Raw genomic sequence first — 18486 nt, 5'->3', positions numbered from 1 at the left:
GCTCACAGGACCAGCTCTGGTGAGTGTGGCCTGCTGGGGTGAGGGAAATGAGGAAGGAATTGCTCGGTTGCATGTAAGTAGATGTGGGAGTCTAGGGCAGTGGCAATGAATGCTAGCACCGTTCTCCAGAGGCGGTGGTGATTTTAGCTGATCTCTCACTCCTGAGGGTAATAAAGGCACAGAGAACACAGTTACTGCTGGAATTCCAAAGCCAGTGGGGTCTGTACACTGCTAGCCTGTGTACTGCAATGGTGCCTGCCGAAGTTATTACCAACGGGTGTGGGAAAGTGTCCCACCACGGAGGAAGAACTAAGGCAGCCGTCTCTAGAAGCCTTCAGGAGAGGATTGCAGAGTACCTACGTGAAAGTTCTATTAAGATCTCTCGGGAAGATTCAAGGGACATCCCTGTGTATGTAAACAAACTGCTCTGCATGGTCCCCTATGCCTACCTCTATGAGGGGGGGGAAAGCAGATAACTCAACCTGTTTCTGCTGTACCGCTACCTCTTCTAGTCTGCGTAAAGTCATGAAAAGTTGATAGCTGTGTCATGTTAAGTAGGGGGGGTACTGTCAGTACATCCTTGTAATGGAGAATAAATTTACACACTTATCTGAGCTTCCTACTCCTGCAATGAGCTTATCTGTGCTTGACTGCCTGGACTGCAGTGGAGCCTCAAACAGGTCGTGGCTCATGGCATAGGTGGAACCCCCCAGTTGCAGGTCTCCCTTCCTCCTTTTTCCTCCTGCTCATCCTCACTGTTCATAGCATAGTGACTTGGGCTCCTCAGAAGTATCCACAGTGGTGTGCAGGGTTGTGGTTGGGTCTCCGCCAAGGATGGCAGGCAGCTCTTTGTAAAAGTGTCAGGTCTGTGGCTTGGCACTGGATCAATGGTTGGCCTTCCTGACCTTCTGGTATGCCTGCACAGTTCTTTGTCTTCCAGGCGGCACTGCTGCTGGTTCCTGTTATACCCCTTCTCCTGCATCCTCTGTGCAATCTGCTCGTAGATGTCAACATTCCTATGGTTGGTTTGGAGCTGTGCCTCCACAACCTCTTCTCCCCACAGGCCCAGAAGATCCCATATCTCATGTCTACTCCAGGCTGGAGTGCGTCTGGAGCATGTAGCTGTTGTGGTGCATACAACAATGGAGAGCTGCTAAGTGTACTCACCAAGCTCAGCAATAAGGAAAAGATATTTCAAAAATTCACTGAGTTGTAAAGTGGAGTGGAGTGGGCTTCCGGTCTCCGTGACCCTGGGCAGTGGAGTCACAATTGTGACCAGAGTGGTCCGTGTTAGGAAGACTGTTCTAGTCACCATAGGTAATTCAGCGTCTACACTCACACTGCATTGACCTCACTATATCAACCTTGGCTCAGCACTGCTTGGGGAGGTGGTGTTACTGTGTTGCAAGAACAGGGCCCTTACATCGGTGGGAGACAAATGTAAGTGTAGACCTATGCACAACTAGGTCAATGCAAGGTGGCTTGTGTCGACCTAACATTGTAATGTAGACCAGGCCTTACAGCCCTAATTTGCACTTAGGCCTGGCCTACACTTAAAAATTAGATCAACCTGGCTATGCTGCTTGGGGCTTTGAAAAATGTTGTGCCCTGAGTGCTGTAGTTGGGTTGACCTAACCCCTGGTGTAGACATGGGTAAGTCAATGGAAGAGTTCTACTGGATTAACTACGTTGACGGAAACCCCCCTTCTGTTGATATGGGAAGGGTCTACACTGTGGTGCTCTAGCCATTGTAGGATAGACGTGGCCTCTGTTAAGGTAACAGCTGGTCCTAGGCCTTTGCAGTCCTGATCTGCCTGCCAGAGCCCTCTCTTTTCTGACTCTGATGTTAGTGGGCCATGACATTGAACCTTCCCCTAACCACCTTCCCCCACTCCTTGCTTGGAAAGTTTTGTCTGAGCTCCACTCCTGGCCACCTGGGACACCTCGATAGGGTAATGAAACTGCTGAGCACAGGAGGGGGGTTCACCACAATATGAGTGAGCATCCAAAGGAGGAATGTTCTTGCCTTTGAGCCATGCAAATGCTGTGCCTTTATCAATGCTGCTAATGAAGAGTTCCTTCCTCCATGATCACTGCAATTCACCAGAGTTGCCCCCTCTCCTGCCACAAAATTGTAAACCTCCATCTCCCTCCCCTATAGAGACTCCCTGAGTCACTGCAGCTTCTCTCTCCTCCAAGACGCCTTGAATGCTGGCTGGATCGACTGCTTTAGCCAAGGGAGGTGCTCTGTATTTCTGGACCCTCGCACGTCATTGGTCTGAGGAGATCTCCATGCCCTTAAAGAGTAGGTGGCTTTTCTGCTGAGCCATCGGAGAAACCCATTTATACCTCCTCCCTGAGCCAGCTGCCTGTGGCTTGCCAGTTGATCCTGTCCTTCCACCAGTGCTGTCTGTTTTTCTCCTTGGGACTTAGGTGAGCCCTTTGCATGTCTCTTACTGACCCAGCTTGCTGTTACAGGAGTCAGGGGGAATGGAACTTGCTTTCTGAGTTTGAGATAAGTGCTGATGTGTCTGGACTTTTGCTGGCACAGCTGAGGTGGGGAAAGCTTTAAAACTCCAATTAACCTGGCACCCCATCTCCAGCAGTTCAGTCAGCCTGAGCTTTCTCAGGTATGTCTGTTGTATTTATTGATCACATCTGAAATGGTCCATCCTGTTTACTGCAGGTATGCCCTTGATATTTGATTCTATCAGTCCCCCAGTCAATTGCTTTTGCTCACGTAACCAAGTTAAAGGAAAAGCAAAGACCCACAATGCTTAAATCTGACCTGGGATCTAGTTCCCAAGGCTATAGGGGCCAAATCATCAGGTGGTATAAATCAGCATAACTCCATCAGCTACTCTGATTTACCCCAGTTGATGATCTGGTGCTAGGGGTTTCTTCCACGCTGAATAGATCTGCAGAGTATGGAACCCGCTAGCTTGGTCTCCCAATAGAGAGTTCTGATTTGCTGTCGATTTTTGCATGCCATGTGTTAAACAGGCAAGTTAAGGCTGCAGGGAGCAGATGCTAATATAGTTAGTCAAATAGAAGAGAATGTGAGGCTCTTCTTGTCCGGCTTCCTTTCCACTTGCCATTTAAAATGCCATTAAAAAGAGCAGGGAGAATTTTATTTAAAAATAACCTGCCTGGAGCTCCCACATTCCTCAGATGCCAAGTCTCTTGTCTGTATTGTTGCCTCTTGTGGTTGCCACTGCGTTGCCTTGACCTCCCTGACTCATGAGGGCTGGCACCGGGAAAGGCTGCAGCCCAAGGAGACAGCTGGAGCTCCTTGCAAGCTGCCCTGACCATTTTTAGAAGCACTTTCTCCCTAGTTACGGGATGGCCCCCGCACATTTTCCAGGATAAAGTTTCCTTGAGGAGATCAGCGTGGCTTTCTACGCCGCCCCCTTGACCTTTATCTCTTCCTTTGTCCAAATTAACTCCTTCCATCCTTCCCCAGCCCTCCCAAATCTACAAAGAGCTGCATTCTGGGACTAGCAGGCACAATCTATGATGTATTATTTATGTTGCTGTAGCAGCTTGGTATCTGATTGTGCTCAGTGCTGTACACACCCAATGAAAACACGGTGCCTTGACCTTCCCATCTATGGCTCCCCATCCGTGTAGTCACTGAGTGCCTCACATCTTTCATGGATTTATTCCCACGATGCCCCGGAGAGGTAGAGATGTGCTATTATCCCCGTTGTAAAAAGTGGGGAATCGAGGCCCAGAGAGATTGCGACTTGCCAAGGCCACTCGGGAAGCCTGTGATGAGGAAGGGATTTGGGTTCAATTCCCTGCCCTACAGTGTTTATAAAATAAGTACATGATGAGTCAACAGGCAGCCCACCATAGTGTGTTCTCATAGTGCACTTGGTGAGAAAAGGGGTGCCTGGATGATCAAAGAAGGTGGAAGCCGGGGGCGGCTGCAGGGGTCCTTTCACACACGAGGACTTTTTGCCATGGCTGTCATGTTCCCTAAGCATTTTGTCCAATCCAAAAGACTCTGGGTGCTGCAGTTTCCTTGTTTTGGGGTGAGAACATGATTGGCACCTCTCCATAACCCACAGCCTGCTTCTCTGGGAAACTGGATTTTGCAGAAGTTGGAAAACAAGCACAAACCGGTTCCTCTTTATGATGAAACTATCCTTTTCTGATTAATCCAAGAAATTCACTTTGAACACAAATAATTGTAACACTTCTTTTTAATTGCAGGTTCTAAATCCACTAAACCAAGATGTCAGAGTAAGTTTCTGGTTTTGTCTCCAACATGATGGCATTGGTTTGCTTTTTAGTCTTTAAAATAAGTGCCAACTTTTGTTTCTAAATTCCATCTCTTGTTTTTGGTTCTGATATTAATCTCCTTTTTTCTCTCCTTTCCTCCCTCCCTCCCTTCCTTTTTCTATCTCTTTCTCCCTGAACAGTGAAGAAGTAAGTCTCTCTCTCTCTCTCTCTGGGATTTTTTTTCTTAATAATGTTGCATGGGGATAGTATCACGTTTGGCTTTGTGCTATCTTGCTAAAAAGACCAGCTCCTGGAAGGAAATGTGGATCTATAAAACTCACCTAACTAAATACGCAAACTAAAAAGGTTTAAAAGGACAAGTGCTCAGCAGCTGAAAGGCAGGAGATAGTGTTTTGGAGGAGGTGTGGTTCTTGGCTGTAGTTTGCAGGTTGGATTTCCCCCAAGAGCATCCTTGCTTCCCTAGCTGATCACAAGATGGTGCTGTGGAAGATGTACCTGCTGCCCCAGCTGAGTGGAAGGTGTTCATGGTCCATTAGCCGCGTAGCTTCTACAGTAACAGAGGCAATTATAGAGACAGGAATGGCCGCAAAGGTGCATCCTCTCTGGCTCAGCTGGCTGTGGCGCATGATGTTGATCCCTTTGCACCCACCAATCCTTGTCTAATCCCTTTTTGAAGGTGATTCTCTGTGACCTGACTCTGGGTTAGCATGAGGCTGCCCGCTTAGAAACGCCTCTTGACTCCAATTAGAACAGGATCAGGCCTTTGTGTCAAGCTGTGCTCAATTCTCTGGCCAGCCTGGGAATGGCTATGAAGGATTTTGAAGAGTCCCATCGGCAGTGTAAGCCTGGATGGGGAGGGGCACATGTAGAATCCCCTCAGAAGAATTCCTCCCTCCCTGTAGAATCTACCTGTTCCTTCTGCTGTGTCTGGCTTGTCTCTGACTCACTCTGGGTGAAATTCTACCCCTGTGTTTTTGAGGCATATGTGATGCATAGGCCTTGAGCTGGGGTGGATTTTGTCCAGAGAGCTGTTACGGACTCAGTATCTGGATGAATTGCCCCATAGTAAAGTAGAGGAGTGGAAGCAATTCACTGCAAGGCTTGATGCTGGTTCTGTGAGCATCATCCAGAATACCCTGCTCTGTGTGTCGCTTCAGGGTGGAACCTTGGCCAATCTCCTAAGTGACACAGGATGGGGTCTGTAATTACTTGGATAGGGGAGAACTCCAAGAAAACCCAAGCACTGCATGGTGATAGTTTGATTCCCTCTTGCACCAATGCCATAACACAGGGATGGGGGACACTCTGGTTCTGGGGGTGCTGCCTTTCAGATGCCAGGCAAAACCTAGGTTCTGCTCATCCATCAGTCAGTCATTACTTAAGCTAACACCCATTGAGATCAAGTTTGAAGGAAATCCCTGGGCAATTCTTTTCAAAGTAAAAGTTTTAGCACCAACATCCTGGTCAAATTCTAGCTGAAGTCATAATAACTCACCTCTCTAATTCTCCCTCTGCACTTTCAGTTGTGTGTAGGGTGTTCTTCAGCTGTTCTAAGATGCTGTGTGCAGCTAATCTACTGCTGCATTGCACCTCAGAGGTGGTTGCCTTTCTGCCATGATGAAATGATCTTTACAGATTCCATAGTGGGCTCTGCACTCTTTCCGGATGAAAGGTGCAATTGAAATGTAAATAATTATCTACCGAGCTACTGTTTTTTATTCTCTTCCTACCCCCCCCCATAAAGCACAGAATGCTTCTTCCCCTCCTCCACAAATGCACATCAAATGTGTCTATTTCCCCCACCCCAACCACACTCAGATGCACACAGTCTTTATGATGAAATGCTCAGGAAACAGATGCAGTGCAGTGTGGGACAGAGCTTGTGGCTTCTGTAAATAGAGTATTTCTGCTAGCCCATGTAGCCTGGAAATGAATAAAGTTTGGTGCTTTGTATCCATTTGAAAGACATTTAAATTACTCAGTGAGGATTTCTTTTTCATATTAATTAAAAAAAAAAAAAGCCCAATGCAAAAGCTACTCTCGACATGTCTCCTGGACTCCTGCAGCCCCACCCCCATGGGCAGCATTACCTGATTGCCCAAGTGCTTAATGGGGGAGGGATTCTCACTTTCCTCTGCAACATCAGGGTATTGGCCAATGTGTGAAACTTGGACCTAGACTCTTGTCCTGGAGAGCAATTCCTTTATTGTCACTATCCTACCTGCCCAAATGATAGTCAGGTAACCAAGGTGCGGTCACGAATAAGGGGTCGGGGCGTAGGTTCGTGGCCAGCTCAATGCACACAAGGTAATGGAGTGTATTGCTGCTGTATTGTTGATGCCTGCCTCCTGCCTGGCAGCTCCCACGGCCCCCTTCGGCTTTGCTCTTCCTCATGGAGCAATTAATCTGGCTTCCCCACTCCCATAGTCCCAATGCTTTTCTCACTCCTCTGCAGCGACAAAGCTGGTTATGTCCCACCTTTCCTTCCTGCAAGGGTGAGGGGGAGCTGTGGAAGGTAAATCTGGCTTTTGTCCTGTCTCCTGCTGCTTTGCCTGTCCCCTTGGAGTGATGAATATAGGTGCTTCCCTGCATGCGCAGCCCCACTGCTGTGCTCATACCCCTGTGACGAGGAATCCGCTCATCCCACAGCCCTGTCTCCCCAGTCAGCCTTAAAGCCGTAAATAGAAAGATAATTAACTGCTAGGCCAGGAATGAGTTGGAAAGTGGGATTGATTCTAACATGCTACCTCCTCCACGCTTCTCTCCCCTGCATCCCATTCACTAGCCCTTTAGTACTATTGACTTTTTAACAAAGTTGCCATCTCTCATAATTTTGATAAGTCTCACAATATTTGGTGTTCTTAAAGTTCCACCTCCTGGAGTCCTGGGATTACAATCTCAGCTTTCAGTTTTTAAAGTGCACACATTCCTTGCTCTCTTGGCTGCAGAGAAAAGCTAGAACATGTGACCCCTACAGGGGTCCAAAACTGGAGGGGGAATGGAAAGGGCCCCACTCTATTATTTTTAAAAAGAACGCTCATGCTTTCTAAGCCAATCAGGATTTGAGGTTTGACTCATATTTGCTGAATGCCTAGAGTTGGCAATACTGGGGTTAGCAGGGAAGATCTGTGCTGAGCTCTGCTGGCATATATGGATTGCAGCAAACTGTCAGTGTCTTCTAGTTTGGAGACCAGTTGCTAAGGATTTGAGTGGGGGCTTGATGCCAGATCCCTTCGTGCTGTGGGTGCAGTTCTTCTCTTGTTTCCCATTCTGGGCAGGCTCTGGGGAGGAATATAGATGCTAAAACTGTCATTAGCATTATATGGGAAGGGGTGGGGAGGAAGCATGTGGTGAACCTGCCTTGTCTTTCTTTCTTCCCACCTGCAGAAAAGGAAGAGGGCAATCACTGCCCGCCGGCAGCATCTGAAGGTATGTGCTATTCCTGATCTTGCATGAAGTATGGGATTTGTCCACAACCATTCTACTGTCCATTCTTGAGCCAGCCAGTGCTCCTGCAGCTGCCCCCTGATTGCAAAAACCAGGCGCTCCCAAAATTGGTGCTCCCTCCTACCCCATTCCAGACAGTGCCTCCTGCTGGGACTGGAACAACTGAAAGTTCCCCATCATTGGTGAATCCTCCTCCAGGCCGGCCAATGGCTGGGGTAGCCCAAAGCTTCCCAAATCACTGCTCCTACAACATTCCCTATGGTTGGGGTCTCTTGCTGAAAGAAGCTGGTCCTGGGAGTAGCTGTGTGCTCCCCACATCCAGCACTCCTATGCCATCTCCTACAAGAAGCAACTCCTGTGGGCAACAAGTTGGACTGGAGTGTCCATGACCCCCCTGCGGTGAGCACTTCTTCAGTGATTCCTGCTGAGAATACTGGGGTTGGAGTAGCTGTGAGCTCCCTCCCTCCCCATTGCTGCTCACTCACACAAGTAACTGGATTTGTGTTCTTTTTTTTCCCCTCCAGAGTGTTATGCTCCAGATTGCTGCTACTCTCCTAGAGAAAGAAACAGCAGCTAAAGAAGCAGAAAAGGCCAATTACCTTGCCGAGCACTGTCCTCCTTTGTCACTCCCACACTCCATGCAGGAGTTGCAGGTAACAGCTTTGTCTCTTCCATTTTCTCCTACGCAAGAGCAGAAAGGTTTAGGGTTCTGCCTTACCCCACATATATGGCTCTTCCAACTCAACCCAACACACTGCCCATTTCCCTAAATTGGTGCTTCTCAACCTTTTCAGTCCCATGAAACCCTTGTGACTGAGCAGGGACGTGCCTGCTGTTTGGGAATTTCGGAAAGACAGGTAGTTGTGACCCCCTGTCATCTCCTCATACGCCCCCTGGTGGTAATGACTCACAATTTGAGCACCCATGTTCTACATCCTGGCATAGTAGCCAGTGAGAGGTGAAGTCCTGGCTGTACAGTGCATTTGTGGTGTTCTCTCCCCCACAAAGTAGAGATGAAAACTTGTGGGTCCAGAAATGGATTCTGGCTTTTTAAAAATTTCTAAAGTAGGCTAGTCAACTTTGAATGTATCACTCAAAACGTTGGAGAGGGAACCTTGCTCAGCTGTTTCCATATGTCCAATAGTTTTGATCATGAACTCAGAGGTGAGGTATCAAGTTGATTTTGTTTGGGGCCTTTCAACTCACAGTCATACTAGGTTGCATTTATACAACAGATCCTCCTGCCCAATGCAATCTTTCTTTAAGGTGGAGGAGAAAGGAGTCCTCCAGATTTCCCCAAAGACTCCATGTTAAGACAACTCATCATTCCCGCATGAGGGTCACAAGGGAATTCTCTTGGCTTGCTTGAGAGCATTCTATACTACTCAGTTAAATGCACTACTTTCCCTAGCGGGTGGGCACCAGACATTTCCAGCACTATTGTATTTGGATCTTTGACTGGAAACCAATTACAGTTGAGGAAGTTTAAATGCAAAAGCCCGATGCAAAGCCACATGGAGCAATATTTGGACTCGTTTCTGAGCTGCACTAGAGCAGAGCTTGGCCAGCTGAGCTGGGGGAGGAAAAAATGGCTTGAAAGCCTCTTTTCTGCCTCTCCTGAACCTGTCCCCTTGGCGGAAGTGTGGCCCTGAGAAGCAGCCTAGAGCTGCCAAGGGGTCATTCCAGCAGCAGCACTCTGACCGCACCCATTTGCCTCAGTCATGCTCCTGACATGCCTACTGGGGCCAGTGGGCAGAGGAGAGGCTGGCTAGAGGCTGGCTATAGTGGCCATGTGCAATTCCCTTGTGCCAGGGGAACTCCCAACCGATGGGTAAGCCAACTTGTCAATTGTGTTAAGCTGCTGGAGCCTTAGAAAGCAGGTGGAACAGAGAGACCAGGAACTGGTTCAGATGCATCCCAAGTACAGAGATTCGGAGCCACACCTGAGCTGAGCTCTTACAGAACTGGAGGAAGTTGTGGAAAGGGTAGGCGGTGTGAGTCACACGCTTTCCAATGGCCCACATCCTTTTCTCTTTCTCTGCAGGAGCTATGCAAAAAGCTTCATGCCAAGATAGAGGTGGTGGATGAGGAAAGATATGACACTGAGGCTAAGTTACAGAAAACCACCAAAGAGGTAATCTTCCCTGGTTCTCCCATTGCTGCTGATGTGGAGATCAGTGGAGTGTGCCCAGCCCCACGCTTTGTCCCTCTCTACACCATGTATCTGCTGCCTGTGCTCCTACCCCACCATCCTTGTACCTGCTCGCTCTCCCAAATACCCATGTCTTCCGTGCTTGCCTAAGCTTTGTCAAACTAATCCTTTGCCTTCGTAGATGGCGTTTCCTTTCTATCACACTATATGTACTTGTGTGTGCGCCTGTCCATTCGTCTTCTGCTATGGGTCCATCTCACATCATTTTCTCCTCTCTCCCCATCTCCTCTTTCTTTTTGTAGCTTGAAGACTTGAGCCAGAAACTGTTTGACCTGAGGGGCAAGTTCAAGAGGCCACCCCTGCGTAGGGTCCGCATGTCTGCTGATGCTATGCTGCGTGCCCTTCTGGGCTCCAAACACAAGGTCTGCATGGACCTTCGCGCTAACCTGAAGCAGGTCAAGAAGGAGGACACTGAGAAGGTACCACACAACTTCCCCTGTTGTAATAGGATCCATTATTAGCTGGAAATCAGACTTCCCTGTGTACTTGTGTGACAGCCACATCTTGAGCAACGCACTAGGGACTAAACTGGGGACCTCCAGAGCTAAAAGCATGAGCTACAACAGCTTAAGCTAAAGTGCTTAGCTCCCCACCTGCAGCCATAGTAGACTCTCCTCCTTGTGGGTTGGGCGCACAGGGGACCTGTAACACATACGCGGACCAGTTGGCCAATGGATCTCTGGACCAAAGACCCTGGCTGCTCAGAAAAGGCTGCGGTCTCCCAATCACTTTCCTTATGTACTTCTGCTATCCAACCTTTGTATTGTTTGCACTTGACACTGGGCTGCTCTAGCCTTTTCTAACATCCTGAGGGTGGCCCTGTCTCTGCCACATGGTCATTTCCCTATTTTCCTCCTATCTCTAAATCCTCCCAGCTGTCATGAGGATGTACACATGGCTGTGGCCCAAAGCCACACAGTGGGAGATGGTTTGGGATTCTCTCACTGCCATACATTTTTACTACCAACTGGGAAAACTCTAGATTTTAATGGCCTCCCCATCTGTGGGTGGATTAAGAGCTTTGTGTCAAACTATTTTACTTTGCCCATTCATGCTTGGTATCTAGGGGAGGATATTCCACTCCAGTTACAGATTAGGTGACATTAGCAAGAATGTCATAGTGAGCAGACCTGCAAAATTCAGACTTAGATCATTCAAATGCTCTCTCCTGGCCCTGCTGTCTATGATTTTGTGATATATCTCTAGAGTCCTGATCAACTTCCAGTTCGGGGTAATATCCTGCTAACCTAATTTCCTCTTATTAGATAAACTCTTCTTCACTTCCTTACCCAAACTGTTGTTCCGAGCTCTGCACTGTTAAAGAAATTGCCTCATTCCACATCAGAGGGGGCTGCATTTCAACAGTGGGTGAAACAATCTCTGAATGGATGGTTTGGAAAGCACTGTGGGATGAAAAGCACTAGGGGTGCATTTCACCCCTGAACTAAGGTCGAGCATAAGGCCCAGACATCATTTAAATCCCAATCAAGTTCTTCAAAATATGGTTTGTGGGGCATAAGCTTTGATCCAGTCCTCTGCACAGGGGTGAATCTCATCCCTTAGGGATATTAGATAGGTTTGCTAACTGGAATCCCAGGTGGTATCTGTGCTACACTGGGATGGATGTTAGCTAAAGAATACAAGGATGGGCGTGAATACCACCCAGCGTTGTCAGTACTTCCATGTTTTTTTTCCCCTAACGCCAACAGGAGAAGGATCTGCGTGATGTGGGTGACTGGAGGAAGAACATTGAGGAGAAGTCTGGCATGGAGGGCAGGAAGAAGATGTTTGAGACTAGTGAATCCTAAATCCCACGCAGCTGTTAACTGTAATCCTGGTATCTAGGCAATTTCCAAATTTCTCCTTCTCCATCTCTCCTGCCACCTATTTTTCAAACCAGCTCTCTAGCAGCGTTGTTTAGGGCTAAACTTCCTGAGCCCAAGGTCACACTTCACAAAGCAATCCAAGGCACAAGACCTACTTTTAGTCTCACCCCCTACTGTTGCTATGGAAACAACTGTCTTAAATCATGCAATGTCATAATTACATTTTGAAACAGTGCTAGTGGCATGAACTGAAATCAAATGCAGTTTAACCCTGTAATTTTGTAGGATCTGGTGTATCAAAGTGATCTTAACTGTGTAAATAAAGCTTTGAAAGTATGGTTGAATTTTTAAGCCTTGGAGAGCAAGGCATGAATTTACTTTGTGTCACATGACCACTTATTTCCTGAGGGAGGAGGGGATAATAAATACCTCTATAGAGACTGCAGATGATCAAGTTGCATGAATTATGGCCTTACCAATTACTGTGACCCTATTGGCTAGCAAGAGTCTTGTTGGAGTGCCAAAACCAGTACTTAGAAGCCCTGATGGGATAACTAATGAGTCAGTGCAGACTAATGGCTAGCACACTGGACTAGGCCTTGAGAGACCTAGGTTTTGTTCCCAGCTCTGCCACTGGCCTATTTGGGCAAGTTTCTTCATCTCCATGCTTCAGTTTCTCCATTTGTAAAATGGGACTAAGATTATCTCCTCCTTTGTAAAATGCATTGACATTTACAGATGAAAAGTGCTGTATAAGAGAGAGATCAAAGTCAATGGAGTTACTCTGGATTTATACAGGCGTAACTGAGATCAGAGTCTGGCCCACAGGCTGTCAACTGCTTTAAACATTGGGGGCTATTATCAGAAAATTCACCAGTAAAAATTGCACCTTTTTTCTCTCTCAGAGCTGCTCCCATGCCTTAGAGCATAGGTTAGAGAACCCACTCTACCCTTAATTACTGTTGGCAGGTGAAGTTAGAACTGCATTTTCATTGTTTATCCATCCAGGACAAGTGTCTCACTGTGTCCTGATTCCACACTCTCTCTTGTTGCTGATGGTGTTCAAAGCAGAAAGAACCCTCCATTGATTTTCACCAGATTAAGTCTTCAATGGCAGGAGCTAGGAGCTCTTGTAACCTTAGCAAATAGCTCTGGGAACCAGTGAAAGAATAAATATGAAGCATCAGGAGGCCACTTATTTTCTTCTTCCCTGTCACTTTTTAGACCATAATTACCTTTTCAGACTAGAGCTGTAATGAGATTATCACTGTGTATTGCACTAGGCTATGCCTAAAATTGAGACCCTCTTCTCTCCTAAACATCTTTCCTTTGATCTGCTACATCTTGATAGCATCCTGAGGAATCTTTAGTAATTAATAAGTGTCCGTTCATGTGTCCACCCCTGTAAGATACCATGACAGAACGGATAAGGCAAGGGAAGGAACATTCCTTGTATAATGACAGGTTTCATCCGAAGAAGTGGGCTGTAGTCCACGAAAGCTTATGCTCTAATAAATTTGTTAGTCTCTAAGGTGCCACAAGTACTCCTATTCCTTGTATACTTATCTATAGGATAAGATGGATAAGAGGTTTCTTGTTGGGCTGGTTCACATCTATCTGCAAGCTCTGCTTATCTAAAATCAGAAATCTTTTCTCAGCAGGCAAGTCCCCATTGAAGTCAGTGGCAAAACTTCCACTCTCTTCAATGGTAGGAGAATTGGGCCCATTATGGGCGTTGGATGGAGCTCAATTAAAACAAAGCTGCCACCCAGAGCAAACATAACCCCCTTTGCCTCCCACCACCTAGCCAGGCCTAGTGGGGAAAGCACCTTTGTGATAGCTATGTTTTTTGAGCTGCTTCGGGGTTGCTGGAGAAGATGCTTGTTGCATGAGCAGGTTGAGAAAGAGTTCAGGGGATTAGTGCAGTGAGAGAGGCCACAGGAAGGAAATGGGTGCAGTGTGCTCTACTGCCAGCCGCGGGTTCCCCCTCCAGGTTCTCTTGTTTTCTCTTCTTCTACAAGAAGAGAGACAGAACCCTGCATAGCTCAATCCAGAAATCTGTTCCACGTTTTTTCCTCTCCTGGAGGTTGTACTCAGCAGGACCGCCCAGAGGGGGGGGCAAGTGGGGCAATTTGCCCTGGGCCCCACAGGGGCCCCCATGAGAATATAGTATTCTATGGTATTGCAACTTTTTTTTATGGAAGGGCCCCCAAAAATTGCTTTGCCCCAGGACCCTTGAATCCTCTGGGCGGCCCTGGTACTCAGAGCCCATATCTAGCTGAGCCAGGTGAAATCTCCCTCTCTCACTACTGGGAGCAGCCTGGTTTCTGCTCCGAGAAGATGTTTGGGGAGCAGGGAAATCCAAACACCAGCTAGCTTCTCTCCCTCCTTTCCTCCTCGCTTTGAGCCCTGCAACCTCTTTTACTATCATTGCTGTAGAGGGAATGAGGTGAGTTCTAGCCACTTCCCTATCCCACTCCCTTGTGGGGTCAATGGCTCCCTCCCTGGCTCTGCAAGGGGCACAAGCTAAACCAGTCCCCCATCTTCTATTAGCTTCAGCGAAGGGCAGTTACCCCTCTCCAAACCCCCAAAATCTCCTGGGAGAGGGCAGGGAGTTCTCCCATTACAGAAACTCTGCACTGTGTCTCAGGGCATATGGCATCCCATAAACCCAAGCTCAGGAGCTGGGGAACTTTCAGGGTGCCCTTAGTGGTTGGAGAACAATGTGTGTTTTGGGGGGGGAGGGGGCTCTCCTTGCTAGCCCTTCCCCTTGGCTGCTCTCCTGGATGGCAGGTGATCAAATTGTATCTCCCCAACCCCCCAACCAAAGATGTAAGATGAAGGACTGGCCACCCAGGACTCCTGAAGAGGGAAAAGACAACCAGGCCTTGCTATGGTCAGCAAGATAAGTAGGAGGTGGGTACCAGGCCTGGTAGGAGAGAGGCAGGGTAGTTTTTGGCAGGACATATTCTACTGGAGATTTGAATTTGAACTTCTGTGTAATAGGAAGGGGCTGTTGCCACTTCCCCTGCACTCCACCGCACAGTTTTTTTTTTTTTTTTAAGCAATTCTGCAATCTGAGCCTTGCCGATTGAGCACAGCACACTCTTGTGCAATTGCATCTCCACATAGCAGCTGTGTTGGTTGTATTTCAATTGGGCACAGAAATCTGATTCAGGTGTTTCTTTTTCCTGGTGGCTCTCCTACACTCAGGACAGAGAAATCCAGTTCATGTCTTTTCCTGGCCAACACATAAACAACAGAGGAGCTCCTTTGCCTACGCCAGCCTCAGCTCTGTTGACAAAAAGGTTTGTTACCTGTGATTGTCACAGGAACGTCCCAAAGTGAACTTTTGAGCATAGGTGGACTGGATCGCTCAGCTGCTTCTGAACATTGTCCAGTTTTGCCTTCAGTAATCCCTCACCCTTGTGCGTGTGCCTGAAAGCATTTATGTAGGCATCAGCAGACACAAGGGAATCCACCAAGCACTACAGCCCGGCTAGATTGGGGAAAGGAGGCTGCGCAGAGTTGCAAGGCCCCCCCTGGGAACCGCTAGCAGTGCACCTTTGGGCAAAGGGGGCTTCTGGGTTAGGCCAGTGTGTATGTTGGAGATGATAGTGGCAGTGGCTGGGACAGTCTTGCACTCAGTCTTGCACTCCGTGGCTTTGTGGCCAAGGCGTTGTGGCCTGGACAGAACCAATCCTTGGCACGTGGATGTTATCGAATGTTGCCACTTAAAGATGCAGCCATTTAGTACTTTAGTACTATGAGTGGCTATGGCCTGTCTCTCAGACATCTTTCTACTCAGGCCCTACGAGTGGCTGTTGCCCCATGCTTCCCCTGCAGCTCGGGTTAGTACTTCCTGATTTTTAGGCAGTAGATGGAAACAAAACCTTAAATATAACCTGAGTAAGAACTCCCAACCCCCCTCAAACCTCAGAGGCTTCCGGCATCATTTGTTGCTGGGTTAGAGGACAGGAAGGGTGGTATGAAAGTGAACACACGCACGCGCGCGCGCACACACACTCTACTCTTACAGAGCTCTTTGCAGAGCCCGTCGATTTGACAAGGTTGTTAGCAAGGAAATAAAATGTCAGACTCTGAGGAGTGCCATGGAGACCCCGAGAGCAAGAATCAGGAGGGGGAAGAGCCCCCGACGGACACTGAAAGGTAAGGCCCTTGGGAGTAGCTGAAATTTACCTCATGGTTTGGTTCGTAATTCTGAGGGGGCTACAGGTTAGCCAGAGAACTTGACGGTAGAAGCAAAACAAGGGGCTGAATGAGCCCCAAATGAACTTGAGCTAAGAGTCATTGCAGTTGGTAGTGCATGCACAAGGCGAGGGAAACGCAAAAAGGGACCAGCCATTGGAAGCTCTAGAAAGTTCTTGACTAGCAGGGACGGTTCTAGGTTTTTTGCTGCCCCAAGCAAAAAATTTGCTGCCCCAAGCTCAGGTGGGGCTGAGGCTGGCAGGCAGCGCTGGAAGTGGAGGGAGTGATGTCACCTTCTCCCAGTGCCTGCAGGAGTTTACCCCTCCCCCGCCCAGCCGCGCAGAGAAGCCCCGATATAAGGAGTGGCACAAGGCACTGCAGCAGCCAGTGCGCAGATGAGGCGGCGTAGCCCTGGCTCCCTGGCAGGATTCGCCCTCTCCTCCCCAGGTAGTGGCTGAGCCCTGGCAGCTTAGCATCCCGGTGCTGGGGCTTCCCCTTCCCGCTGTGGCTGGGGGCGCGGCACCCTCACCCTGTCTAAGTGGCGCAGCTCTGAGAGCACAATTGCCCTGAAAAAAAAGGATGGCTGGAATGCCGCCCCTGGAAATGTGCCGTCCCAAGCACGTGCTTGCTTTGCTGGTGCCCAAAGCCGATCCTGTTGACTAGGTTCACTAGCTTTTCTCTGCCTCATTCATGGACACAGGGCTGCAAGACAATCAGACTCTTTGCCTTTCCCGCCTCTTTTGGACTTCAGAGTCCCCTCTGGGGACAAACTAAAGATTGCAGCTCAGGCCAAACTTGGCACTGCTAGGCCGAAGCTTCTTGGGTGTTTGGCTCTGAATTTTTGGCTCATTGTGGAGCCATGAAGTTCAGATGCCCCTGTTCTTTAGGATGCACACATGTCCAGCGTGAGAGGGAATGGAGGGATTTTATTAGCTGTGCTATTCTAGTGTCCATTCCTCCATCTCCCTGTAGCAACTGTTTTGGGGCACTGGGGAATGACTCCCATTTAGACTCTGGGTGAGGGGGACTTATATAGTCCACTTCATCTTTCTCCCCAAAGCATTTTGACTCCATATTCAGGTTGTCCATAAATCTGGTCTGGAGGGCACCTACTGAGCTTGAGCTGCGTGTGAAGGTCATAATGAAGTGTGTCCTTCTCTGAGGGAGAGTTTCCTGGAAGAAGACCAGGGGCAGAGAAAAAAAGTCCCTTTTCTGACTCTGTTCTGTGGGAAAAAAACTGCCATTTTTGCCCCAGCTATCACGATATTTGTAGATGGATGAGAAACTGGATGTTAATACATTGAAACGACAAGTGAGGCCTTGGATGGGAGTTGCTGCAGTCTTGATTTCTTTCCCTATATATCATATTTCTCTGGCTGAATTAGACTGGAAGCCTCTCAGAGTAGGGATATTGTATTTTGTGTGTTTGTACAGCTCCCTGTTCACTTACATCATCCCCAAAATAACAGCAACCAGATAATGACACCTCCCTGGTTGGTTTGCCACCAGGGACTGAAACTTGGACTGTTAGCTCCATAGCACAGACAATCTACCATTTAGGTTAAAAGAGTAAGTCCATCAGCTGGGAGCAGTAGCAGTTGGTTTTCGTCTATGAATTAGCTACTAGAAAAGGACAAAGACACACTTAGCCAGTGTGTTATCTAGACCTGGGCTCATCTAGATCTGGGTTCAAATGTTGAGCATCTATAAAGTTTGGGGGTTTGACTCTGGCCTCTCTAAAAATAAAGCAATAACAATATTATTCACCAAATCATATCCAATGCGTGTTCAAAATATGTAACATTTACCCACAAAAGGAATGTCTTATGGAAGTCGATAAAAGAAAATCTGTCTATAGCCCCTCAATACTTTTGGGATGATGGGGATCAGGAGAAGAAGGGTTCATGTTCAATGCATGCTTTGCAGTATCCAGTAATGAAAGGGTTAATTGTCTCACAGGGACACCAAAGCTCTTGAGGGTTTCAGTGCTATTGGTTGGGGGAGCCTGGGAACAGACAAATAGTGATAGATTGTTGCAACAAATATTCTAGTTGGCACCTATATGTAATTAGTCAGGCAGTGGCACAGCCCTGGCATAGTGCAGCTTTCCCACTGATTCCTCTGCCCGCCATGTTTGTGTGTGTAGATACGTCTTTTCTGGTGGGGGCAGCTCTGCACAGGCTTCTAATCAGACTGCAGTAATGTTAGGACAGTATTCTGGTGAGGTTCCCCTCTAGGTTCCTGACCAAGACTTTGAAACAACCAAAGAAAAAGTTGCCTGTAGAGACTGCTCCCCAAGTTGCATGCAGGAGGCCAGGGCATGTTTTTGGCAGCATAGGCATTGCTGGTAGGATGCTCATGCAGTGTCAATGTGATCAGTGGCTCTCACACAGTCTCTCCACTGAGTCGCAGAACATGGGGTTAAGGAACCCCGTTGTGACTGGGAGTATAGCAGTAAGAATGCTTTTCTGTGGTATTTCAGCCCTTGTGCTCCCAGGCAGGAACAGAGGCGGCAGAGATCACAAATATTACAAACTAGTGCAG

At 48.0% G+C, this 18486-nt stretch overlaps 2 protein-coding genes across 5 annotated transcripts in view; both read left to right on the top strand.

The window, feature by feature from the left end:
- Positions 1-12104, top strand: TNNI2 (troponin I2, fast skeletal type). Of its 2 annotated transcripts, none has more exons than XM_034770292.1 (8): positions 1-19; positions 4219-4248; positions 4428-4434; positions 7636-7677; positions 8220-8348; positions 9740-9829; positions 10150-10326; positions 11617-12104. In XM_034770292.1, exons 2-8 carry the CDS (start codon positions 4241-4243, stop codon positions 11713-11715), a joined length of 552 nt encoding a protein of 183 aa, XP_034626183.1. In that variant the 5' UTR covers positions 1-19; positions 4219-4240; the 3' UTR covers positions 11716-12104. The 2 variants fall into 2 exon arrangements, with proteins under 2 accessions (XP_034626183.1, XP_034626182.1); XM_034770291.1 differs by lacking the exon at positions 1-19 and adding an exon at positions 2334-2433.
- Positions 12105-15748: 3644 nt separating this feature from the next.
- The window catches only part of LSP1 (lymphocyte specific protein 1), an 86619-nt gene continuing 83881 nt past the window's right edge, over positions 15749-18486 (top strand). For 2 of the 3 annotated variants that reach the window (XM_034770287.1, XM_034770286.1), the window contains exon 1: positions 15751-15903. In XM_034770287.1, the coding sequence (XP_034626178.1) occupies positions 15824-15903 (80 nt within the window). In that variant the 5' untranslated portion in view covers positions 15751-15823. Of the gene's footprint in view, positions 15904-18486 lie in introns of all 3 variants that reach the window. The other variant, XM_034770290.1, reaches the window with a different exon arrangement.

Source organism: Trachemys scripta, chromosome 4 (genome assembly GCF_013100865.1).
Source record: "Trachemys scripta elegans isolate TJP31775 chromosome 4, CAS_Tse_1.0, whole genome shotgun sequence".
In the NCBI taxonomy this organism is placed as follows: Eukaryota; Metazoa; Chordata; order Testudines; family Emydidae; genus Trachemys; species Trachemys scripta.
The sequence above is the reverse complement of the archived record's forward strand: the minus strand, read 5'-3'. Positions and strand labels throughout refer to the sequence as shown.

What these genes read in the sequence shown, in the direction of transcription:
- TNNI2 (XM_034770292.1), top strand. An exon ending in TACAGAAAACCACCAAAGAG is followed by an intron (nt 9,830 to 10,149) that starts GTAATCTTCCCT and finishes TTCTTTTTGTAG; the next exon opens with CTTGAAGACTTGAGCCAGAA. An exon ending in AGAAGGAGGACACTGAGAAG is followed by an intron (nt 10,327 to 11,616) that starts GTACCACACAAC and finishes TAACGCCAACAG; the next exon opens with GAGAAGGATCTGCGTGATGT.